The sequence below is a fragment of the Peromyscus maniculatus genome, chromosome 19 (assembly GCF_049852395.1).
Source record: "Peromyscus maniculatus bairdii isolate BWxNUB_F1_BW_parent chromosome 19, HU_Pman_BW_mat_3.1, whole genome shotgun sequence".
Lineage (NCBI taxonomy): Eukaryota > Metazoa > Chordata > Mammalia > Rodentia > Cricetidae > Peromyscus > Peromyscus maniculatus.
In genome coordinates, this window is record NC_134870.1 from 38,137,489 (window position 1) to 38,164,395 (window position 26,907).

At 42.6% G+C, this 26,907-nt stretch overlaps 1 protein-coding gene across 1 annotated transcript in view; it reads left to right on the plus strand.

Annotated features, from left to right (window-relative positions):
- Window positions 1-26,907, plus strand: part of Lvrn (laeverin) — a 62,996-nt gene that overhangs the window by 887 nt on the left and 35,202 nt on the right. Inside the window, exons 2-6 of the mRNA XM_006977656.4 lie at window positions 12,083-12,225; window positions 13,832-13,971; window positions 20,129-20,255; window positions 23,920-24,074; window positions 25,265-25,378. Coding sequence (XP_006977718.2) covers window positions 12,083-12,225; window positions 13,832-13,971; window positions 20,129-20,255; window positions 23,920-24,074; window positions 25,265-25,378 — 679 coding nt within the window. The remainder of the gene's footprint in view (window positions 1-12,082; window positions 12,226-13,831; window positions 13,972-20,128; window positions 20,256-23,919; window positions 24,075-25,264; window positions 25,379-26,907) is intronic.

The window sequence follows — 26,907 nt, forward strand, 5'->3', positions numbered from 1 at the left end:
AAAGAAAGACATTTTCTCCTCTCCTAGAGCCAAAGGCGAAGGCTTCCTTCTTTCCCCTCCTCTGAAACTCTGCTAGGAGGAAAGATGTTGAGTGAGATCCAGGTTCCTCCTCTTGTTACTTTTCAGCCCTACTTCTGCCCATCCAACTTGTCCGCTTTGAGGTTGTTTTCACCTCCCGAGTTTATCGTTGTTGTTTTTTTTTTCTTGTTGTTTTAAGAGAGCCTTTCTCTACTCAGAAAATTCCAGCTCACTAAACAAATTCTTCCCTTCTTCAGGATTAGTACTTTGACCAACAACTGTTAATACTTAAGAACTTCCTAGAAGCACAGCTGTTTGAACCCACGCCCCACCGAAGGGATCAGAACCTGCCAGTGCTTCTGGCCTTAGAGCTCGATAAGCTAGAAGCATCCTTCTTTGGTCTAAGATGCTCTGCTCACAGAGCACTGGGCACTAAGCTCTGCTCTGCCTTGCTCCATCTGACCCAGATGGCTGTGGTCCACAAACAGATATAGCAGGGATGTTTGTTCCATAGCCTTTTCTGTTGGTTTGTTGTTGTTTTACTAAAGTTTCGTAAAAACAAGAAACAAACAAACAAACAAAAAACCCAAAAACTTCAGAATAACAATTAATCTATCTGCCCCACTGCTACCAGGGCCCTCATCTCTGTTTTGCTGGCAATCTGTGGCGTCTGGCAAGTTCTGCCGAGCTTCAGAGCCTGGCACTTCTGGAATTCCTCTGCTGGGATTTTTGAGCCACATAACTGCCCATATGTTCTTCTTACACTCATTTGCAACAATGTCTCTTGACAGGGGGCGTGTTCTCCACTCCTCAAGAATCTTCTCTCACGGTGCTCTGAGGTCACACTCCTGAAACCCTGCCAATGTTATAAACACTGGATGATAACTTCCTCCATCAACCTATTGGAGGATCACTTGCAACACAACTTTGTGCACTTTGCCCATTATTAGAGAAAATGTTCTATCGGGGACTATGGGGGTCCAGCCCCTCGATAGTCCCCTCCCAGGGTCCGGGAAGAATCAACAACCAGCTGATAATTAATCTTTAATGGGAAGAAATGAATCTATGTACACGAAACTCCTTAGTCCATATACTTTATTATTCTGTGACAGTTACAAGCTTATATTCTGCTCTCATATTTAGGTCATCTTTAGCCTGATTTCTCTCTACACTTGTCTGCGATCCCCTCTATGTTCTATCTTAATTCCTTCATCTAGTTCTGTCCCTTCTAGGTTCTCATCTATCTAGTTCTTTCTCCTGTCAGCTCCTCTTCCGTCTCCTTCTCTCTCATCTGGCTCTTCCTCATCTTGTTCTTCCCCATCTGGCTCTTCCTCATCTTCCATCTCATTCCTCTTGTCCTCTCTTCTAGTGCTTCAATCTAGTTCTTCCCCATCTCAGTTCATTCCTCTCAAGTTCTTACCCATCTAGTTCTTCCATTCTCTTCTCTCTTCTCCCCTAGTACCCTGGAAGTCTCTCGGTATATAAAGGGAGGGTCCGAGCTAGATTGTGTAAAGCTATTACTTAACGTCCACCTCTCCTAGGCGGTGTCTCCTTGTGGAATTTACCGTAAGTCAGGAAACTTGCATGTGGGCTGTTATCATTGTTAGTCCACCTGGGACTAACAATGGGCGCCCACCTGGGTGGTGTTTCCTGTAGTTCTTGAAAGTGACCAAGGGAGATAATCTGATTCCAGAGAAAGCCTTTCCTGAGGCTGTTCTCCAAATACCTGGAATGTGTATGTCCAGAGAGTGATCAGTCTACACTGTTAGCCCTTCTTAGGGAAAAGTCAATTGGGAAAACTATGAAGGCACACATGATTTTCATAACAGAATACAGCTGATATATAACAAGCCAAGTAACACCAAAAACTCTTTGGGATTTGGCTTCCTCTGGAGGAATTCCCTGATCCCTCCAGGTAGTGACTTTGCCATAACCAGCTGAGTTCTTATGATATATTCCTGCGGCCCACAGCAATGTTCTTAGATGGTGGGCACAGGAACTATGCCGAAATACCTCCTCTCACACTTCCCCCCCCCCAAAGTTTCAAAGGTCTTAAATAAATTTAATGAGTTGCCTCAGTGGATATGCGGTTTTAACTTTGAAAGCGAGATGTGTTTGGTTTTCCATTTTCAGTGCATTAATTCTTGAAAAACAACTTGACATTGTCCCTTAAGAACGATGTGTGAACCAAGTTCTGCTGGACTGAAAATGACTTGACACAACTGTGCCTTAGTCCTGCAGAGGAAAGAGGTGGAACGCAGGGCACACCTGGCAGAGGTTTCTACTGTCCACAAATCTTGGCTTGTGTCCCGGGTCCTTCTCTGTCCTGTGGGGCTATGTCCAGACAAGCTAACCTGGAAGACAAGAGTCCCTGCCCATTTTCCTATTGTGCCACTCAAGGGGAGCCAGGTTTTCAGAACATGAAAGCCCAGAAAGAGTTCTAGAACTGGGGTTTCTGAAGAGCTATCACCAGCAAGTTGTTCTTCTTCTGCTTCTGGACAAAAAAGATGCTTAAAGTCAGGGTCACAGGGAACCTGGACATGATGATGGCTGGTGGCACACAGTGAACTGACCAGGGAGCTGACCAGGCCCTGGGGTTGAAAATGAGCTGTGCTGACTGAGCGGCATCACTGCACCTCCCTGAGTCTGTTCCTGGATTCCTGCAGTAGACAAAATTAGCAGTCAGCTTTAGAACATTGTGACAATGAGAGGTGACAGGCGAGACCTATCAGTGACTGACACACAACATGAGGTGTGGTGCCTGCCGGAGGTGGGTCAGCTCAATCCTTTTTAGGGGTAGGCTCCTTGTGATCCAGACATGGAAACTGCCAAGTTCTGCTACATAGGAGTCTAAGATGGCTGCCAGGTCGGAGAACACAAGAGCTGGAGATCCGGGAGTTTTCAGGGAGTGGGGGTGGGGTTTTAGTTTCACCAGATGGTATAAATATTTATGTAAGTTTTAAGTTGAGGACATTCTGTTCTGTTCCAATTTTTGTCTGATAATTTTTTTGTATGAATGGTTGTTAATTTTTTGAAATGCTTTTTCTACTTAATTTTTTGTGATCATATGATTTTTCTTCTTTAGCCTTTTAATATATCATATTATATTGGTTGATTTTGAATAATGATCCAGCTGTAATGTCTTACCTTTGTGTTAAGAGGTTACTGAACAGTGAGGTTGGTGAGTGCCTAAACTGTAGGGAGGAAGGCTTGGAGCCTTGATTATTGTGAAGGAATGGAACACACATCACATGGGTCCAGAGAATCCAGTCACACCAATCTGGTCAGTATGAGAACTCTTCTCTTGTCGAGAATTCTCCTCTTTCTTTTCCCTTTTCACCATGACATCTGAGAGCAGAAAGATGCAGCTTAGATTTCTTATCCTAAAGAACTGGTAAGTCCTTGAAAAGAAGTTTGGGTTTGGGGTTGACTTTTCCCCGGAACAAGATTGATTTACACAGTAACAACGAAGATCCTCTAATTGATGAGCTTGCACTTTTTTCCTGTGTCAGGAGTGAAAATATAGATTCAGTTGGTTTCAGACAGTTTGTTTTGCAACTCTGAGTTCCGAAAAGTAAATTTTGGTGACAGTCTACCAGCACCTCACCACCCAGCACAAACGACTGAGTTACAACATTCTGTTTCATCATAGCTTCTAAGCAGTTATTGAGAACTCCATAAAACAATCATGCTCCCAACTCTGCTTTGTACACGTGCTGTTGACCTTCAGAACCCATCGCAGAGGACCTCTATTATGTTCCTATATGCAAGGACATTGGTTCACTTGGCGATGGTGGCTTCGTCATAAAAAGTCTGTTTTTTTGTTTGTTTGTTTGTTTTGGTATGTACTCCACGAGTCAACAAAACATTCTAACCTACAGAATAAGTACAACTTGACTCTGGCCATTTAAAGAAGTAAAACCCTTTATGACGTAGGTTTCTGCAGGTAAAGTTAGTCCCTCTAGTAGAACAGCACTGGGAATCCATTTCTGCTCCTTGAAGATGACATTGCTCCACCCTCTAAACCCTTATTTGTATCACTAACCCCTTGTGTAGACCAGCAGAAGCCCCTGAAGTAACTTCAGTAGGGGGATACTGTGACAATATTTGTTATGACAGTCTTTGTAGCTACATCTGCACTGACAGTTTGCAAGACCCGTGTAAGGCGAGGATGGATGCCAGAAGGTTGTGTCTAACTGTGAAATATACCTATTTTTTAAATTTTGTTTTGAGACAGGCTCTTGCTGTCCAATCCAGGTTGGCCTTCAGATCACTATCCTCCTGTATCACCTTTCCAAGCACTGGGATTACAGGTGTGCACCGAGGAAAATAATGTTTAAAATAATACCAACTGCTTGTGGTCACCTCCTTCTGTTGTAGCATAAATAACAGAAATGTCTGCTCTGCTTTTAATCCCAACACTCAGGAGGCAAAGGCAGGTGTATCTCTGTGAGTTAGAGTCTAGCCTGGTCTACAAAGCAAGTTTCAGGATAGCCAGAGTTGTTACACAGAGAAACTGTGTTTTGAAAAACAAACACACAAACAAACATGTCAGCACCTCCTTGAACTGCCCACAGCAGTGTCTGAAAGCCTGTCCAGGCCAGGGCACATTCTACACCAGCCTTCTCCAGTTCGTCCTACCCCAGCTTTATAATGCCTGATGTTTCCACGATGTATCTTTTACTGTCCTTTTACTTTTAACCTACATATCGTAATATTAAAAAACGAGTTTCCATTTGTTCTCAAACACACTTATAGTTACATTATTTCCAGTGTGTGGCTATTATAAAGAACTCTTCCAGAAATATCCACATACAAATCTTTATGTAAATTCACTTCTTCTGAGTAAATACTATATCAAGGGTAGAATGGCTGGATTACATGTTAGGCAGATGTTTGAAGAATATAAGAAGTTATTTTCCAAGGCATTTGAACACTTGCTATTTTCATCAATAGTATCCGAGAATTCTAGTGTTCCATATCTTTGCCAACACTTGTTATTGGCAGGCCTTTCTCTCTTAGCCGTTCAAATAAGGGTACTGGCTTTTTGCTGTATTTATCTCACTCAGATAGACCCTGGAGTTACTTGATGGTCCCTTTGGACTTTTTGAGCCTTGTTTTTAAGCTGGCTGAGATCAACTCTACAACTTTTTTTTTTTTTTTTTTTTACAATAGGGTCTCTTTAGTTCACTACCCAGCAGACACTCTCTCTTCCTAAGTGTTCCATTTATTTAAGCCTTCTTCAATCAGCTTTCAGAGCTAAGTGTGATGGTACATCCTTTAATCCCAGCACTCGGGAGGCAGAGGAAGGCAGATCTCTGTGGGTTCGAGGCCAGCCAGGGCTACATAATGAGACCCTGTCTCAAAAAAATTAATTACCTTTAGAATTTTTTTATAGATTTTGTTTATTTATTATGTATGCAGTACTCTGTCTGCATGCATGCCTGCAAGCCAGTTCTTGTTACAGATGGTTGTGAGCCACCATGTGGTTGCTGGGAATTGAACTCAGGACCTCTGGAAGAACAACCAGTGCTCTTAACCACTGAGCCACCTCTCCAGCCCCCTAGAAATGTTTTATTCGAGCCAGGCGGTGGAGGCACACGCCTTTAATCCCAGCACTCGGGAGGCAGAGGCAGGCGAATCTCTGTGAGTTTGAGGCTAGCCTGGTCTACAAAGCGAGTTCCAGGAAAGGTGCAAAGCTACACAGAGAAACCCTGTCTCGAAAAACAAAAAACAAAACAAAACAAAACAAAAAAAGAAATGTTTTATTCATAAACGTGCTTTACTATATTTAGCCCCAATTATCTCATACTTTGAGAATATGGAAGGAAAATTATAGATTCTGGTATCACTTAACCTGTTCTAAGTTCCCAGGGAACAAGAATCACATTGGTAAATTAAGATGTCTGGCTTTCACAAGTTCTTTTGTACTTTAAAGCTGTTTAAAGTTTTTAAAAATTACATTTATTTACTCCATGCATGCATTTGTGTGTATGATGCTCAGGAGACAACTTTTGGGAGTTGGCTTTCTCCTTCCATGTATGGGTCCTGGGGACCAAACATACGTCATCTGACTCAGCAGCTGGTGTCTTAACCTACAGAGCCACCTCACTGGCTCCCACTTTTTAATTTAATTATAACAAACATACAACCATACTCTTGAATTCTTAGGAATATTCTTGATTCTGATCATGGTATTCACCTGATAAAAGATAAGAAGTAGCTGGGAGGAAATTAGAGAGAGGAAATGAGAAAGCTCCAGGGAAGGAAGTACAGATGATTCGCAGAAAATTCCAATCTTTATTGAGAACAAATAAAGGAGACAGTATCATGATCAAAATCAGGCAGCGGGAACAGGGTTTTCAAAGACTTCCTCGAAGCTGCCTTTTTACACTAAGAAATCTGACACAGTATGACAAACCCTCAAAACAGAAAACCGAGCAATGCTGGGAAAGAATTTGCATGTCCCAAAACAAGGTCAGTGACCTGTAGTGCCCAGGCACACGGTGTTGATGTGGAGGGAAGAGGCAATTTCATTGCTGGGGTAGGTGTTGAACTCATATTTTGTGTGACAAATAGTTTCTCTGGGAGGTGATTTTGCTAGCCCTCCCATATCCTTTGAAAAGAAATGTGACTAGCATATCATGAATACCTCCATGCAGTAAAAACAGCTTTGATTTCTCCACTGTTCTTTACTGTTTAACGTGTAGAGTTACGTTTCTAACTTTTCCCCTCATGAAGCTCATATAGTTCTGTGTTTATTCTTTTTTTAATTACTTATTCTTTTCTCATATATTGCATCCTGACTGCTGTCCACCCCACCCTACCCCCTCGCACCTCCTCTCTCCTCCAGATCCACTCTCACTCCATTTCCCTTCAGAAAAGAGCAGTCGTTCCAGGGATATCAACCAAATACGGCATGACAAGTTACAATAAATCTAGGCACAAACCCTCATGTCAAGGCTGGATGAGGCAAGCTCGTAGGAGGAAGAGGGTCCCAAGAGTAGGCAGAGTCATAGACACCCTCACTTTCACTATTAGGAGTCCCACAAGAACACCAAGCTACACAAGCATAATGTATATGCAGAGGACCTAGCTCAGACCCATACAGGTTCCGTGATTGTCACTTCAGTCTCTGTGAGCCCCTGTGAGCCTGAGTTAGTCAATTCTCTGGGCCATGTCCTTGTGGTATCCTCCACCCCTCTGGCTCTAAGTGGCAGATGATTGACAATCACTAAGTCATAAGTATAGTGAGAGGCAAAACCAAGAAAACCTTACTACAATAGTAGACATGTTTGCTGTTGAATCTCCCCTCTGACCCTGCATCCTTCCTCCCAGCTCCAGGACCTGCAGTAGGGCAGGTGCAATTATCATCTCTTGATTTTACGCTTCCATTCCTCCTTGACCATCTCAATAGCTGCTGGTCCAACATCACAGGACTCTGGTGAGACAGGCACCGGAAGAAGAGGTTACATAGTATATGCTGTGGATATCACTCTGTATGCTGTGAATGTGTTGCTCTGATTGGTTAATATATATAAAGTGCTGATTGGCCAGTAGCCAGGCAGGAAGTATAGGCGGGACAAGCAGAGAAGAGAATTCTGGGAAGAGTGAGGAGTCGCCAGCCAGACACACAGAAAGCAAGATGTGAAGGCAGAACTGAGAAAAGGCACCAAGCCACGTGGCTAAACATAAATAAGAATTATGGTTTAATTTAAGTGTAAGAGCTAGTCAATAGTTAGCCTGAGCTAATGGCTGAGCCGTTTTAATTAATATAAGCCTCTGTGTGTTTACTTGGGTCCTGGTGGCTGCAGGGCTGTGGGAGCTGGGCAGGAAAACTTCAGCTACAAGTATGTACATCTTACTGGAACTAGTCTTCTTGTTGTTCGCTCACTCTAGCCTAACAGATGCCTCATTTTCCTAGCACATGTGTCTCCTTTGACACTTCCTAGCTTTCTTGTCATTTGTCTTTCTCCTAGCCATCCCTTGGCTCAGCTGGAGACTACCTGATTGCTCTGCTTGAGTGGTCACTTCACTGGTTCCTCGGTCCAGGAATTGGGTAAGGTGTCTTTAAGCTGCTTCATCCTTTTCCAGGTGGCCCTACTGGGCAGGATCCAAGGAAGTACCCTCTATGGTTCCCAGTGTCTTGGGCTCCGAAGTTCTACTGAGGGCTCTCATCCTTCCCTTGCCTAGGATTGCCATGGATCTGGAGGCAGCAGCATTCTTCCGGCTCTGCCTCCAAAGCAGGCAGCTGTGCAGTCGCCTCTTAGGTCCCCAGTGGGTGGGAGCAGAGCCCAGGCTCTGGGTCAGTTTCAGCTACATTCAGGGTGAATGAGCATCAGCCTTTTATCTTTCAGATTTAAGGAATATTCATGCTGCTTTCCGAGACTCTCCTCTCCCCTAGCCCAAGGGTAGAGCTAGGTGCCTCCTTCCAGCTCCCTAACAGCAAGTGAGACTTGGTTAAAAAAAAAAAAAAAACACCCACTGCCTGCTAAGACGTCTCTTCTCTGGCTTGTCTTCACTCCCTGGCTCTCCTGAACCCTCTTACATCTGAGCTGCCCAGAGAGGAGCCTTCTGAATCCCAAGGCCATTTGCTTTGAAGAACTTCCTAACCTAATTTGGCATCCTTCTTTGGAATTTTGCAGCTATTATATTTTGCTGCCTGGTAAAAACTATAGTTTTCAGATCCTCTTACAACAAGTAATAAACAAACATGATTCATGGGACAATCCTTGAACCACAGTCCAGTGGTTGAACATCTGGCTCTACTAAACGTTTTGATTTCTGGGTGTGTTTTGTATGAAAATATTTAAGGAGTGGAGTATCATAACTCTTGAAGAATTTTACTTAATCTCTGACCAGCTCTGTTATTTAGCACTTATTAAAGGAGATGTAGACATATGGAGTTTATAAAATAATTTGGAATGAAATGATTTAGAGTGCATGTAATTGATCTCTTTTCAATGGAAATAGACTTACTCCCCATTGCATGATGTGGGTGTTGTCCATGAAGATCCCTTATAGTTCCAGAGAGTGGTGAGGCCATGATTCTAGAACAAGACAAGAGGATGGGAAAGACATTCTACAGTACTGAACCACTAGGAGGCAAATTCCCTTATAGCAATTCCTTCACCAGCTGACCGCTCTGAACAGAGACGTAACGGACACCATAATAGCATGTTCCAGTGAAACTTGAAGGAAAGAGAGAATGGTAGATCATCCTGTGTTCAGAAGGCTAGACAGCTTCTCTCTCTACAGGCAGAGTGAGAAGGCAAAGACACTCGCTGTGAGATTCCCAGATGTGGCATAGCAACATCATGTGGCTGCTGCTTGCCTCTGGCCTTTGCAGCCAAGCTAAAGAGCCAAAAGGGCTGGGGATTGTAGTGACTTTTCCCCAGGTAGGGAAATAGTTACAGAAAACATGGGGCAAGACCTTTCCTTTCACTTCTCAGGAGACTTGAATCATCGACTTGGAAGCGTTTACTGTGTTTGGTTTGCTAAAGTGGTGATGTTCTTCCTGTTGCCCATCTTGCAGCCAACTTGAGATTCATAAATTTTGTGAAGTTGTGTCAGAGGGAGGAGATGCTGTCAGACTTCCCTTTCTGTGGCTTGTGTTCAGCATTTGGCTCCCTGGGTATCTGAAGATGTTCTCTGTAGTGAGATGTGCCTTTTCACTTTACAGCATGCTCTTTGGTACTACTATGTCACCATATGTTCAGAATGTTCTGCAGTTTCAGGGGGTATGGACTTCCCAAGCAGCATGGATGAACCCTTAAGGGGTTGCCTCCTACCAATTCTAGGTGACTCAATCAGGGCCCCCTCATAGGCTTTGTCTACACTTTGCTAGGTGTGTTTTTTTTACCCCCTCACTCAGAATTATGGTTTTAGAGATCTCAGTGGCCATTCAGATCATCTCGCTCCACCCACACATTCTACAGAAAAGGTGTCTAATGACATTAAACACCTTTCTTAACGTTACATGACTTTAATTTTTTTTTTAAAATTCTGCTTATCTTAGTGGAGAACTCAGGTGACTGAAAATGAACATGCAATCTTGGTTTATTGTCTCTCCTCTCAGACACAGCAACCCCAGTCATAAAACAGGCCATTTTTGACTGTAATGCACACTGCATGTGTGTGTGTGTGTGTGTGTGTGTGTGTGTGTGTGTGTGTATGTGTGTGTGGTTGTGTGTGTATCACTAATATATTGTATATATTAGTAAAGCTGCCTATACTTTATAGCAGCCCCAATGCTGAGCAACTGCTTATTCAACTGCTGCAAAGATGTGTTCTATTGTAAATGACCATAAATAAAATGAAAAAAAAAAAAACTAGCTGCTGGCAGTTTGTAATCGGGGAAAGATGATTTTGTATTCATTTGTGGTCAGGTATAATTTTGGCAACTTTGGAACTGCGTTTACCACTAATGATGATCAACCCACCTGTTAACTCACCTATTTACGTGTTACCTGTTGATGATGATCAACCCACGGTTAACTTAGGACTCCTGGGTCTCTTCTAAGCTTCGTTAGGATTGCACGTGCATGGCTGGTCAGGCTGGAAGAGGGAGGGCTCACAGGTGGTTTGTCATTTAGGTGTTCACTAATAACACATGAAAGACTGTGTGTGTGCTCAAGTAGCAACACAAAGAAGAGTGTCACGTTTTCCACATCGAGAACGGAAGCTCAAACTGTGACTTTTTCAGAATGGCTCGGTTGGTAGCAGAATAGCCAGGTCTTGTAGCCAAATTGGCTACTGTGGGACCACAGGCTTCCTTCCAGCCTGCACAAGCCAGGCAATAATAGAATGAGGGAAATGAGCAAAACAGGCTGGTGGCAAATTACAGCTTTGTCACAGCAAAGGTTAGACACCTCCGACGGGCTGTCTGTGACATTTCTGAATGTCCCAACTACTTGAGTGTCCCTCCTTGAGATGAGCAATTTTTTTTTTTTAAATGTAGGCAAAGAGGCTCTTTTGCAGTGTAAGGGATTTGCAGAGGTGAAAAAGTGTGACAGGTCTTCTCAAGATGTTTGTGTTGGTTTTGACTTTATTTATCTATGAATTGGGCCTGAAGCAAGAGTCAACAGATGACAGATGGTAAGCCCAGGACCTCAGTGGAAAGGGAAGTCCACACTCACTATTGTCCTCTGCAGCCAGGTTCCCAGGTCGCTTCGTCTTGGCAAATGGAATAACAAGATTAAGGAGAAAGCTGTTGGCCGAGAGCCATGCTCTTCAGGACACTCAGGCAGGATGTGCTGGAGGGGGTGGGGGACGGCGACAACCTGATGTCATAGGGTTTGTCCCTAAGCTTTCGCTATAAATCTCCAGCACATCATGGCAGTATGTTAGTCTGTGTATTTTTCCATGGAAGCAGGAGAAGCCACAGCAGGGATGTGGCGAATGTGGTGAATCTATCCGTAACTGAAGGACATCGTGTTCAGTTGGGGTGTACCCATACGGTTTACCCCCAGCCGGGTCCAAAATAGAACTGTAAGTTTTCAATTAGAAGGAAGAGGGAACATTTGAGAAAGAGGGGGAAAAAAAGAACAAAAAAAACATAGACATTCTTCAGACTGGCGCGCCCTTTGGTGTCAGTGAAAGCAGCAGACGATTCTCAAAGAAGCCATCCTCTTTTCCCAAAGACTGGAGTTCTGACATTCCGTGTTTATGTTTGTTCCTGTTCGGCTTATAAACGGTTTAAAGGTTTATGATGCAACGAGACAAAAATTATTTTGTGGTTGAAAGTTAAAGAGACCTTTTTCATTTTAGGTCTTACAGGAACCCTAAGATGCTGTAGGAATTGTAGTGTGTGTGTGTGTGTGTGTGTGTGTGTGTGTGTGTGTGTGTGTGTGTGTGTTTTAGAGAGGGCAGTGAGAAAGACAATACAGTGCAAGCTCTTTCACATACCAGGTTTAGTTATACCCCACCCCTCTTCTCTTCTCTCTCTCTCTCTCTCTCTCTCTCTCTCTCTCTCTCTCTCTCTCTCTCTCTCTCTCTCTCTCTCTCTCTCTCTATTTGTTTCCATTGATCTAAGAAAAAAAAAATTCCCCCAAATGTATTTCAGAGCCCTGATTGCATCCCAAATGGAACCAACATATGCCAGGAATGTTTTCCCCTGTTTTGATGAGCCAGCTCTGAAGGCAACTTTTAACATTACAATTATTCACCATCCTGGGTATGTGGCTCTTTCCAATATGCCACAGCTAGGTAAGTAATGCTTCCTGCCGTTGTATAAACATGAAAATATTAGCTCTCATGTCTGCTCCTCTAGGCAGTATGTTAGTAGCCTTGGTCTGTTGTAACTGTGGAGAGCAGTCACATGAGACTAGTATCGGCCCTCACACTTAGAGAAGATACATCCTTGTTCTTTCTGTATGGGGATCTGAGGACATGATACACGCTGACAGTCTGCCTGCCTGTTAGTGCTTCAGCTATGGGCGGGCCCTTACTGATAACAGTCGGATGCAGCTGGTCTCAGCTGATACAGAGATGTGTTTTATTCACCTTGGGCGACTTTCTTATCTTGACTGCATTGGTTTCTGACTTTTAAAGGTCTAGAGATATCAAATAAAAACCTAGATTTTTGTTTTGTTCCCTTGGTAACTCTAACATTCAATTAACACTGGACCTACAGCATCTCTATGACTTTAATAAATGGAAGCTGAGAACGGGTAGCCTCTTTATGGTACCCTGAGCCACCGTTAACTGCCTCAGCCCCCCTGTTCCTGAATCCTACCCCATGTCAGATGTCCAGCCCTCAGCAACATTTGAGTTTGCGACTTCAGCTTCAGGCTCTGGACAGCGGCTGATGCTGAAGAGTCCTCTGAAGGCCACTAAAGGTGGACTTGCCGTCTCTGGTTCACTCTGGACTCAGGGCAGCTCTAGAGCAAATGCTGTGCTAAACCAGGAAATGGAAGTAGGTGGAAAGAGAGGGTATCGGTTGGGGAGAAAACTGACAGTGCCCATGGGTTTGACGTTCAGTTAACCTCCCATCACTCAGGATGCTGATTCAGGCCTAAGATCCCATTATTAGGTCCTTCAAATGTACTTTTTATTCACTTAAAAATCATTCTAACAATTTAATAGATTTGGGGGATCAAGTGTGATGATTTTATACATAGATGGAGTAGGTAACGATAATAGCAGAGTAGTTATCATTATAATGGAAAATACTATGAAATAGTTCTGGGGACTGAGGAAACGACTTGGTCAGTAAATGCCTGCCACACATGCAGTGGGATCTGAGTTGGATCTCCGGCGCCCATGTGAAAAGCCAGGCATGGTGGGATACAGATGTAATATCAGGATTGGGGAGACAGAGGCAGGGGTTTCCCTGGGGTTTTGCTGGCCAGCCAGTCTAGCTGAACTGGGGAGCTCCAGGTTTAGAGTCCCTATCTCAAAAGACAAGATGGAGAACAATTGAGCAAGATGTTCAGTGCTGACCTCTGTCAGCACGCGCACACACACAGACACACACACACACACACACACACACACACACACTCAACATGTACACACATGAATACTTTTGAACAGCATACGAATTTTGTATGTTTTTGAGTTATAGTGTGATATTTCAGGGTAATTAACATTTTTTTAAATCTCCTTATTGCTAACTTTGTGTTTGGATCCTGCATGACAATGGTTCGTAGCAATTTGATCTAGTGTTGATGCCTTTGATAGAGGAACCCACTCTCCTAGACCTCAGGGAGTACGTAGGAAGGAGTGACTGGTGGGCAACCGTCTTGACAAATTGTTTCAAGGTTGCACATTATCTAGGCTTATAGTGATTTGGACTGAAATATTTCTTCAGGTCAGTCTGAAAGAATCGATGTGAATGGAAGCAGATGGACGGTCACTACCTTCCATACCACACCCCGCATGCCAACGTACCTGGTCGCACTTGCTATATGTGATTTCGGCCATGTCAGCAGAACTGAGAGAGGCAAGGAGGTGAGTAGGGAAGAGCCTGCAGATAAGGAGCAATGTGCTGGCTGCATGTTGTTCACCTACTGTACCTGTACAACCCACTGTCGCTTCCTCTTCCCCCTGCCAAACCCCATGGAAATGTAGTTTTGCAAAATGTGATGTAACAATCCGGATGTGGGAGCATACACTTGTAATCCCAGCACCTAAGAGATCACAGATCATGGGTTTGAGGCGATCCTGGGCTACATAGTGAGATCCTGTTTCTGCACATTAAGCCCACCCACTTCCTGTTTCTGCTTTCCGAGAGGGCAGGAGACTACAAACCATGGCTAAACTAGCCCTGGGAGATATATTGCTTACTGGATCAGATTCAAAGTGTTTAGCAACCAGGATGGTCCCAGTCCTGAACAATAAAAGCAGATACTAGCCAGCAGCACCTGTAAGTCACTGGAGAGGCATGTGCAGGCTGACATTCCCACTAAGGGGCTAGGCCCTGTGGGTGTCCCATAGCTCTGGGGGTACAAGACTCCTCCAGGGTCATGTAAATGGAGATGAGCAGGCTTTGTCCTGCAATTCTTAGCTTTCATCTAGTTGTATTCTCATAACAGCATAAGATTTTCAGAAAGTATCATGGTTGTCATACAGTGTTTTCCACACTTGCTTATTCCCTGTTATGGAATACAGAGTTAACTAAGGCCAGTGCCGCATGTCCAGTTCCTTCTGACTTTCTTGGCTTCATGGGGTGAGAAAGGTCAAGCTCTGCAGCTAAGCTGAGCATCCCTGGAGCTGGCCTGAGATCTTCCAGGCTCCTACTATTGACGTATGGAGACAAGAAGGCTGGGGGTGAGCCAAGCTCATCACTACTCCAGTGCTCCCAGCCTAATGAGTCACCCTCACAGTGTTGGATGCAAGCAGCAGCAGCTTATCATCCTCCTGAGAGGCTGGCTCCCAGCCCTGTTCCTCTGGCTGAATAATTACCAGGAGGTCCTCGACATTCACGGATATAACACTGGCCTAGTCAGAAATCGTGGCGTAGATCAGTGAATCTGCGTAGGCATGGTTTAGAAGCATGGTTTGAGCCTGGCAAGAAGTAGCAGACCTCTTATATCCCCTAGCTAATGAGAGACCCAGGGGTGGTCCCTCACACCCACACCAAACAGCCTGCGGTCAGTCCTCTTCTCAATCAGCAATTCTTGCCAAAGGATAAAATCAGTCTCTTCCCCAAAGATCGCTCTGCTATAAAGAATGCCAGCTGCCGTAGAAACAAAAAGGAACAAGAGAAAGTTAATTCTCTTGGCCAGAGAGGGAGACTTGGGTTGAGCTTATCAGTGGGATGCTGTGCTTGGCCATGGCTAAGCACTACAAAGTGAGTCAATTTACTGTGTGTTCAATGAGGTAAACCAAATGCAAGCCTGGAATAGTGTTCAGCTTATCTCAGAATTACGCATTCAGTAAGAGAGGGTGGTTATGTAAAGCATGAGGATAAACAGAGAACACACTGTAGGGGTGGAAATGGCTAACCTGGTAGACTTGGGCAGCATGGGCATTTGTAAAACAATACTCTCTGATGTCTAGATCTGCCATGTCCGGTGAGGGCTATCAGAACTCACAGGTGGGGCAGGTGTGATTTTGAAGGAATTCTACAGCTACATCTAAAATGGCCCTTATTGGCCTGGGTTTCTTGCTTCCTCCTAGGGGCTACATACCCTCCCAATCCAATATGAAATTCCCATCATTTGTCTTGCTTTGGTTGTGCAGATCGGTTGTTTGTGGGAGTGATTCATAAACTGAAAATTAATGAGCAAGTATTCATTGATGATGCCGTTACTTTACAAAAAGACTACAGCTAAAACACAGGCTTTCTCCACTATCTCCATCTGCAGAACGGTTTTTCCAAGACTAGTGGGCTTCCCAACTTTGGTCTCAGAAGCCATAAATTTAGTGGAAAAGCAGATCCAAGGCCTGAAGGCATCTTTCTAGACTAAATGAGGCCTCTGTAGCACACAGGAGGAAGAAATCAGTGAGGGAGTCCAGGCTGGAATTTCAAAAACAGGTGGTTGCATTTGGTGAACAAGGAACATTCCCAAACTCTCACATAATTAAAAAAAACTCACATAATTCAAGGCAAACTTTCCAGAAAAATAAAAGCACAGAGAGATGAATCTGTTCCTGGAAAGCATACGCCTGTGTTATGCTGTTTTTCTTTCTTTCTTTCTTTCTTTCTTTCTTTCTTTCTTTCTTTCTTTCTTTCTTTCTTTCTTTCTTTCTTTCTTTCTTTCTTTCTTTCTTTCTCTCTTTCTTTTTTTTTTTTGGCCTTTTTGGATAAGGTTCTGCAGTGAGAATTTTTCTTTTTTAAAGTTAACAGAAGTCACGTAAGGACACACTTTGTAATTCCCATACCTCTAACTTTAGTCCTCATGACTTTCATTTTCAAATGTCGTCATTGGCATCAGCACTGACAATTCCCAATTCTATTAAAAATTACCTACAGAGAAAAGCGTCGTAGAGCATAAGGTGATTCTGCATGACTATAACCCTGCAGGTTGAGACAGAAGCCACACGGATCCATTCTCAGGTACCAAACAACAGCGTGCTTATATGAACAGAGTATTAAATGGCAGAGGTGCCTTTTTACCAGCAAATATCATTACAAAAGCGTGGAGCCTACAACTCACTAGCTTCAACGGGTTTAAAATCATAGGACTTCTCAGGAGCTTTTTAAAATATGGGGACTTAGTCTGATTTTCAATTTTGAAAATGCAATAGGACTAATAAGTCTTTCATTATTAAACCATTCTAATTTTGCAAGGTTCAAATTTGGTTTTACAATATGCCATCACTCTAAACAACACAATTCTGTTTTGGATCACTGGAATGATTTGAGATGAGAAGGAAGGATTTGAGGTATTCTTTTACATGGAATCTACAAGGATTATTCTGCAGTTACAGAATTAACACATTTTCTAAAGATTTATTCTTATTATCTTTTATTATTTAAGTTCTTTTCATACAATATATTTTGACTATATTTTTTCTCCTCTTCCAACTCTTTCTAAATCCTCCCCACCTCCCTATCTACCCAAACTTCATGTTCCTTCTCTCTCTCTCTCTCAAACCAACCAACCAACCATGGAAACAAAACAAAAACCAAAAAGGCAAAAAAAAAAAAAAAAAAAAAAAAAAAAAAAACCTATCAAAGCACAACAAAAGAAAAGCACACATAAAAACGTGGAATCCCATTTGTATTGGTCACCTATCCTTGAGCATGAGACCTGCCCTAGAGTGTGATTGATATTCCTACTCTCACTGTTGTGAAAACTTACTTTCCCTCTCCCTGCAGGTATCAGTTGAAATTAGCTTCTTGTTTAGGGGTGGGACTTGGTGCTGGGAGTTTGTCTGGCTTGAATCTGTGCAGGTTTGTGTGTACTGTCACAGTCTCTGTGAGTGCATGTATGCCCTCCACCCCATTTCCACACAGAGTCCTAAGCCTTCAGTGGAGGAGTGTGATGTAGACATCCCACTCAAGGTTGATTACTCTAAGGTCTCTCACTATCTGCATGTTATCCAGTGGTCTGTCTCTGTGTTAATTATCATCTACTGTAAGAAGAAGTTTCTCTCATAAGAGTTCAGGGATACATTGATCTATGGGCATAGCAATATGTGTTTGCAGTTGTTTTAGTACTATGGTCCTTCAGCAGAATAATAGTAGGAGGTTTTCCCATAGGGTCCATGACTTATCTAGTCCCAGGTTCCATCAACAGTGACATGTATGGGTTCCTGACATGGAGCAGACCTTAAAGCCAACCAAAAGGTGGTTGGTTACTTCTGTAACATTTGTACCATTGTTGCATTATTGTAGCTCACTGGGTTTATAACTGGGTGAGACTGATGATGACTTTTCTCTTCTGATAGTTTAGTCTGTACAGTAACTTCTGGAACTGTGAACATTCGTCAATAGGGTTGAAACTTCTAGTTGGGCATTAGCTCAGGTTCTTTATGGTCAATGACATAAGCATGCATTGTCCTGAGCAATAAAGTCTTACTGTCAGGTTGTGGAGGGTAACCAATGCAATTGGCAATAGCATGTAATGTTTGAGGGTCATCTATGGGACCCCCTTGACTAACAACTCAGAGATGTAGCTGATTCCTGGAGGTCTTTCAAAAGGCCTTTAGTCTGAGTTGTCCCTCCGCATATCTCTCTTTTGCCCTGTTCTCCCAGTACCCTTTCCATTTAGTCCTCCTATTCTAGTTTCTTCTTTATCTGTTTATAACACTGTATTCTATTTCCCCTTCTTTGGAGGATCCCCTCCACTCCCTGGTCACTTACTAGCTACCTTATCTCTGTGAATATTCTGAATAAAACACACATCTGAATTTTAAAAGCTAACACCCACATGTAAGAAAAACTGGGCAACGTTTGTCTTTTGGGGTCCGAGTTACCTTACTTAGGATGGTTGATTCTAGCTATTGGTGAAATTACTGAGGCTACTCCACGTAGTTAAAAGGAGATTTATTTAATGGTGTAACTTACAAATTAAGGGATAGGTAGGTCGCGGGGGGTCTGGGGAAGGTGTATCGCAGTCCAGCGGTGTTCTCTGGAGCTCTGTTCAGTCCACCTCCACCGTTCAGGGTCCCGGAACAGAGAGAGCGCTGGCCCATCCAGATCTCGGGTCTCCATGCGCCTCCCTTGGCCCCGCCTTGTAGGCGTGACAGTTGCCGAAGTCTCAATGGGGGTTGGAACTTCCAGATCAAAGCTGGAATGGCTACCCACTACATCTAGCTCTACCCATTTACCTGCAAATTTCATTTTTCTTAACAGTTGAATAATATTTCATTGTGTAAATGTATTACACTTTCATTATCTATTTATCAGTTGGTGGACATATATGCTAATTCCAACTTCTGGCTTTATGAACATGTCTGAGCAAGTATCTCGGAAGTAAGATATAGAGTCCTTTTAGTATAATGTCAAGAATGGTATAGCTGGATATTGTAGATCTATTTTTATCTTTTTGAGGAAACTCTACACTGATTTCTATACTGATTTATAAGTTTGCACTCCTGCCGGCAATGAAGTAATCTCCTTCCCCCACATCCTCATCATCGTGTGCTGTCATTTGTCTTATTGATCTTGTTCATTCTGACTGGGGTAAGATGAAATCTCAAAGCAGTTTTAATTGGAATTTTCCTGGGACTGAAGATATTAAACATTAAAAAAAATTTCCCAGATGAAATGTGTTTCATCTTTTGAGAACTTTCTTATTCTGTACCCCATTCTAAAATTGGGTTCTTTGTTTTCTTGATGCTCAGTCTTCTCGGTGCTTTGCATATTGTAGATACTAACTCCATGTTAGAAGTATAATTGGAAATTATTTTGCCTACTATGTATGCTGATGCTTTGTTCAAAGGGAATGATTATGTCCTTTTCTAATCAGAAGCTCTTGAGCTTCATGATGTCCTGTTTATTAAGTATTGGTCTCAATGTCTATGCTGTCAGTGTTCTGTTCAGAAGTCTCTTCCTGTGCCAATAAGTTCAAGCCTATTCTTTACTTTCTTTTCAATCAGAGTCATGGTGTCTGGTCTCATGTTGATCTCTTTGATCCATTTGGAATTGAGTTTTGTGCAGGGTGATAGATAGGGGCCTTATTTTCATTCTTCTACATGCAGCTTCCAGTTTGACCAGCAATTATAGATTTTTAAAGTAAAAGTTAATGTGACATGCCTCTGGGAGGATCGCTGTGAGTGCTTTGCCTTCTGGGATTTTCACAGCATGTATATGAGCTTAAATATTATAAGCACTGTCTTAGTCACTTTTCTTTTACTGTGAAAAAACACCATAACCAATTGAACAGCTGGGGGTTCACATCTTGATCCATACACAGGAGGCAGAGAGAATACTGAGCATGTTGCAAGTCAGTTGATACATTGAAGTCCATCCCACAGTGACACACCTCAACAAGGCACACCTCCTAATCCTTCCTAAACAGTTCTACCAACTGGGGACCAAGTATTCAAACATAGGAGACTGTGGAGACCATTTTCAAACCACCACAGGCATATTGCTTCTTCTGAAGTTACAATACTTCAGTTCCAAAGTAGCAGGGTGTTGAAATGGGCAAGGTAACAGTTTTCAAAGACTAATACCTCTCTACCTAATTATTGTTTAATTGTTCTAATTTAGATACGTGTCTGGGCCCGGAAAGATGACATTGCAGATGGAAATGTAGACTTTGCTGTGAACATCACAGGTCCCATCTTTTCGTTTCTGGAGGATTTGTTTAATATCAGTTATCCACTTCCAAAAACAGGTGAAACATTTAAAAAATTTCAGTGCACAATGTTTCTGTTCTGCAGGTCCTGATTCAAGATCACATGATCTGTCAACGAACCTTCAAGGGTATATTGCAGCCATTTAGCTTTTATCTTGGCTAACCTCATGACCATTCACCATGGCATTTGATACCTTCCAAAACACACAGAGATCTGACTGTGCTTTCTCTGTCTGGTGCTATGTGTCTAGTGGGTCAAGATCATTTTTATTTCAGCTCCCTTGTAAGTGTCTGGTGGCTCATTCTCTAGATGGGGCTTTTTTTTTTTTTTTTTTTTTTTTTGAGCTGAGGATCAAACCCAGGGCCTTGGGCTTGCTAGGCAAGTGCTCTACCACTGAGCTAAATCCCCAACCCTTAGATGGGGCTTTTAAAACTCTCTTATACTTACATATAGCACTGCGCAGTGCTGGGATCTGGATTCTTTCAGCTAGTGAGCTTGCAAGATTTTAGATATTCTTTAGCTATGACTCAGTGGCTTAGTGCTTGCTGTTATCTATAGATTTCATCATAAAAATTAGAATCATGTGTGACTATAATATGATCCTCGAGGATTTGTGTAAATATTTTATCTTTCCTAGATCTGTATGGTATGTCTGTAAAGTTTTGTGAGCCACTCAGCTTGGAAAGTTGCTCAATGTGTTTTCCCCCCTCTGTTTAAATCATGTGTGTTGTGTAAATTATTTTGTTCCTCCATGTTTCTGAAGACTTGGGAACATGATGCTCTGCCTACACAGCCAGATGGCAGGAGAGGGTGGGGAGAAAATATTTGGGATGTGAGGCTCTGCAGAGACTCTGCTGCTCAAGCATTTTCGTTTAGGGGGAATAGGGGGTGAAGGGGTGAGGAGCAGCTTGAGCCTGGTCAGAAACCCCAGTATGCATGTCACATAAAGAACTGGTGATTGCAGGCATCTGTGCTTGCAAACCAAGTTCTTCCATGCTAGAGGAGGTCGAGGTAGCTAGTCCTTGCCAGCAAAACAATACAACAAAACAATGCTCATTCATTAAGACTCCAGAGAAACCCTTATTCTTGCATGGCACCCTGTCTGTTCAACGAGACACTTTATTTTTTTCTCCCATCCCCCAAGCCACTTACTGCCTTCCTACTCCTACTTGCTGCTAGTATACATCCCCATCATTTCTAGCAGACCAGTCTTTATGTGATGTCATCCTTCAACTCATCCTCATATGTGAAGCCAGAATCTTTGCAGAGAAATTGTAGGCAGACTTTTCTCCCCCCCCCCCCCCGCAACCAGTTCCCAAATAACCACATGGAGGCTTATTATTAATTATAAATTCTCAGCCAATAGCTCAGGCTTATTACTAGCTAACTCTCACATTTTAAATTGAGCCATATTTCTTATCTGTGCTCTGCCACATGGCTTGGTACCTTTTCTCAGCAAGGCAAGTTCATCTCCTCTTTTCTCTGCATCTCCTTATGACTCCCAAGATTCCTCCTCCTCTCTTTGCCTGCTGGTCCCACCTAACCTCTACCTGTCCAGCTATTGGCCAGTCAGCTTCTTTGTTAAACTAACCACAGTGACATATATTCACACAGTGTAAAGGAATATTCCACAAGAAATAACTGATCATGTTAAAGTCCTCTTTAAAAATCTATCTGCAGCTTCCCATTATCACAAGGATGGAGTTTGAACCCCAACCATGTCTTTACAATGGTGGACCAACCTATTCCAAGTGAACCAACCTATTCCAGGAGTTGGGCAATACCCAACTATGATTGTTACCTGTGGTGATATTTTATTTGTACTGAAATGTGATTTTAATTTTATGTTAATAAATAAAGTTGCCCTGGGGTCAGAGCTATTAGAGCCATAGTAAGAGCGTGGTGGTTAGAAGAGCTAGGTAGATTTCTGTGTGTATCTCCAATACAGCCAGTATTGGAGACATACGCCTTTAAGACCTGGAGGGCGGTACTTACAGACAGTGATGAGGCAGTCATGTGGTTGGGTTTACAACCAATGAGAAGACAGAACAGAAAGAATATTTAAACACAGACACAGGAAGTAGCTCTCTCTCTCGGGGAAGCTAGGAGCACTGTAGGAGGTAAGATTTTATCTCTGAGCTCTGACCTCTCGGCTTTCTCTTTTACATTGGCTCTGTGTTTCTTATTTTAAAAAGACGATTGGTTACATCTACAGTTACCCTTGCAGTTTCTACACTCTTCTGGGTCCTCAAGTCTATTCACACCATATACAATTTGTGCATTCTGGAATGTGTTTTACCTAACTGGATAATTCATCTTTCCTACTTGTTAACTCAAACAAAAAAGATCTTTGTTAGGAGGAGTGATGAATAGTGAGGCAGGTACACAATAGAAGACTAAACAGCAATGGAAATGAAGCACCTTTTCTATAGTTTAAAACACAAAAGAGATTCTACATAATGAAAGAAAATAGAATATACAACCCATTTAAGGCAAGGGAAGAGTAAATACAAAATGTGAGAGAACAGTGTATAAAGTTGAAAATTTTATCATCTGGCCTTGTACAGAAAAAGTTGGCCAACCCCAGTCAGTTCTAAAGAGTAAAGTGTTAGACCCATGATTGCTTCTATTGTTACTTTAAAATAATTAGTTAAATGTTTGTATAAAATAATGCAGGATCATATGGGAATCAATGGTGATAATTTATTTTTTAAAAACTCAATGATTTTGCTTAATTAAATTATATTCATTTGAAATTTGAAAATGTGTAAAAAATAGTCATTAGAAGGGGTCTAGCAAGGTGGCTCAGTGAGTAAAGGCACTTGCTGCCAGGGTTGACAACCCAGGTTCAATCTCAGGGATCGACAGTGTGAAGGAGAGAACTGACTCCCATGGGCTGTCTTCTGATCTCCATATGTGTACCATGACACTGCCATGACATTGCACACACACACACACATACACACACACACACACACACACACACACACACACACACACAGAAACACCCCCACACACACACACACACGCATGTATGCATGCAATTACACAGACACACATGCATGCATGTCAAAAGATGCAATTTCAGGAAAATTTAAAAGTAGTCAACCAGTATCTATAAGAAATGATTTCTTTTAGCTGTCAGGGCCAGACTCCAAGAGCTGATCACATTTTCACCCTTTGAGTAGGGGGTTTCCTGGCATAGCAAACAGGATTAGTTAGCAGAGGAAATCTAGGGTCAACAAAAGGAACTGAGTGGGCAGGGCAGCATAGTCTTTTGCAAGGGAAGTGTATGGATTTGAGATGGAATGAGGGTTGTGTGGGAGGAGTTTAGAGGGATGGGCAATGTCACTAAGGCTGATGCATGTTCTGAGGCACAGTGACCTATGGGGCTGGGAGAAAACCAGGATTTAGCCCATCTTGTCTTCTTATTGTTGAGTTTGGAGATCTTTCTAGATTTGGAGTATGAGTCTCTTAACATAAGTATTTGCTCTTTATATGATTTTCATATAGCTGTGATAACTTATTTTCTGTTTTCTATCTTCAGTGTTAGGTTTTTTAAAAACAACCTTCTCTTTACTAAGGTTACAATTTCCTCTGGTCTTTATTTTTCTGTGACTTTATTTGGACATAATTTATAGCTAAACAACATTTTATTAGAAAAGATGATTTAATTTTTTTTCCTTACTTAAACCCACTTAGATATAATTGCCTTGCCTAATTTTGACAACCGTGCAATGGAAAATTGGGGACTGTTGATATTTGACGAAGTATCCTTGTTGCTGGAAGCAGATGATAAACTGACCGAGAAAAGGGCTATGATCTTGGCTGTCATCTCCCATGAGGTTGGGCACCAGGTACATGGTAAAATGTTCTTTCTTATTTCACAGGGAGGTATTTTCTAGCTGTTTTCCTCAAAGCAGCAAAACCAAGAAATACCAGCCACATACCCAATTTGGGGAAATGTATAACTGTGAAGAAAACAAAGAAGGGTCTGTGTGCTGTCAGTCAAGCTGAGTCCGACCCATTGGGGTATTGTGAACCTATTTAATTTTATTCTGGGAAGAGGTTCAATGGAGGCAGCCAAGGTTAGTGAGGGGCATAGGAGGGCTCAAGCTGCATCCACAAAGGGTGTAACCAGGAGGCGTATCATCAGCTCTGTGTACTTCATATTGGGATCTTAAAAATCTAGGCGTTTGACCTGATGGAGAGTCTCACACCTACATTCTAGTCTCTATTCCATTAACACAAATGTGTCAAGCAAAAAACAACCATACGTATGACAGTGGCATTTTCTCACTTGTGTGACTCCACAAGTTTTAGAAAAGACCAAATAACACCCTGGGTACACAGTTCACATACACCCGTGAATTTTGATCAGTTGTCCTAAGTGTCATTTCTTATTGCCACCCGAGTGACATTTTTAAAAAGAAACATAAGCTGCTAACAAATGCTGTAAGAATTTGGTTAGATACCAGGGTTTGGGGAGTTGCATTTTCCTTTCCAAAGACATCTATACTTTTTCCTGCCCGGTTCAGCTTGAATAGAAAATAACAGCAGCTGTAACACATTACAGAGAATACACGTGCTTGAGTGACTCATATGCGGTGTGGATGAAATCACAATCTGAAACACAAATCACAATCTAAATAGTATCTACTTGCAGCGAAGTCCTAGTTACACTATAAGGTGTGAGAATAGCAGGGTTAAGTGAGAGCCTAGGACTTCAGCTTCATTGAACTAAACACAGCTCGTGGGCAAAAGCCAACTGTTTATAGTCAGCCAACCAGCCTAGTGCTTACATATCATTTTAAAGCAAAGACTGCTTCCAGTGACCAGAACGGACGCAGTCATTTCTGAGAGATGCATGGCTGATATCTCCTCATGTGAAAACATCAAGGCATGTTTGGGAGTCCTGTTCTCAGGCTTTGTTACTGATGACAAGTGACATGTATGTCTTTTTGGCATCATACTTCCTTAGCGTGTATTCGCAGGAAGGAGAGCTTAAATTTCAGAAATACCTTCTTCTCTCTCACACCTGCAAAAGTGGTTCGGGAACCTGGTGACCATGAGTTGGTGGAGCAATATTTGGCTCAACGAGGGCTTTGCATCTTATTTCGAACTTGGAATAATTAGCTACTTCTATCCTAAGCTTCCAAGGGTAAGTAATTTAAACGTTTACCCCCATTATAAAAATAATGCGTATCACTGTTGAAAAGCCTGTAAAACACAGACAAATCCAGTAACTATTAAGTTACTAAAACTCTTGTCAAAGGTGAGTCATGCTGCCTTTTATGTTTTCTTTTTTTCTTACAAGCTTTTTACTTATTAATTCTGTCTAAGTGACGCTTATACTGAGACTTCTCTTGGCTTAAAATTTTTGATATTTAGCTGGGTGGTAGTGGTGCACGCCTTTAATCCCAGCACTTGGGAGGCAGAGGCAGGCAGATCTCTCTGTGAGTTTGAGGTTAGCCTGTTCTACAGAGCTAGTTCCAGGACAACCAGGGCTAGACAAAGAAACCCTGTCTCATAAAACCAAAGAAAAGTTTTAATGTTTATTTACTTATGTTGTACGCAGCAGGCTACATATGCCACAGCATACATGAGGAGGTCCGAGGACAATTAGTGCAAGTCCATTCTCTCTGTCCAGCATGTGGGCGTGAGGGGTCAAACTCTGGCTGTTAGACTTGGGGGCAAGTGTCCTTCCCCGATGAACCATCCCACCAGCTTTCAGAGAGTTCTAATGCTGGTGTGGTAGGGTGGCTCAGTGGGTAAAGCCACTTGTTTTGCAAGCCTGACAACCTAGTTTTGATTCTCGGAACCTATGTAAAGGTGGAAGAAAAGACCCAATTCTGTGCACTCCCATATACATCCTCCACAACAGAATAATTTTTAAAAGTTTCTAATGTGTCTTCACTCCATATACCATCATGAACACTTCTATATATCATTAAATCCACTTGGAATTTTTTTTCCGTGATGTGAACCCACGGGATCTGGGAAGTGCTGAGATGGAGCCACCCACTTAACACTCCAGTCCCACACCGCCCCCTCTGCTCTCCCCAGATCACCTAGATCATCCTCCCTTCTGTCACCTGTCACTCTGCAGTGTCTTCCCCTTCCTTCCCTGCACTGAGCACAGGGCCTGTTGTCCTGGAAGGGAGTCTGGACATCATTCCATAGATCAGGAGAATGAAGTGCTAAAAGCTTTAGTGATTTACCTGAGATCATTTCCTATCTGGGCCAGAGTTAGCTTTGAAACATAGTTGTCTAGTGCTAGTCTGATGGCCAAGATGATGATGATGGAGACTGCTGGGTTTGCCATCACTACCTCTTCAAGACCCAGGGTCTGGAGGACTCCCTATCTCCAGTTCTGTTATTTGTTACCCAGTGACTTCTCTGTCTTTCTTCTCCTGCCTTGTTCAGAAAAGTAGCAGGCTAGGTGATGGACCAGGCAGCAACTTTCTTGTGTGTAAGCATAGTTCTGACCCTAACCCTGGGCCTCACGCATGTCAGGCAAGGACTCCACCACCGAGCAGGACCCCTGTATCCTCCTTATGCCTTTCTTACCACCGTAAGCTGAGATGCACAGTTGAACAACTGAGCTAAGAGGAGTTTCATGTAGTCATTGAACAGGGTTCCTGAGCATCGGTCACATGCTATGTGACAATTGTCATTAAATATACACTC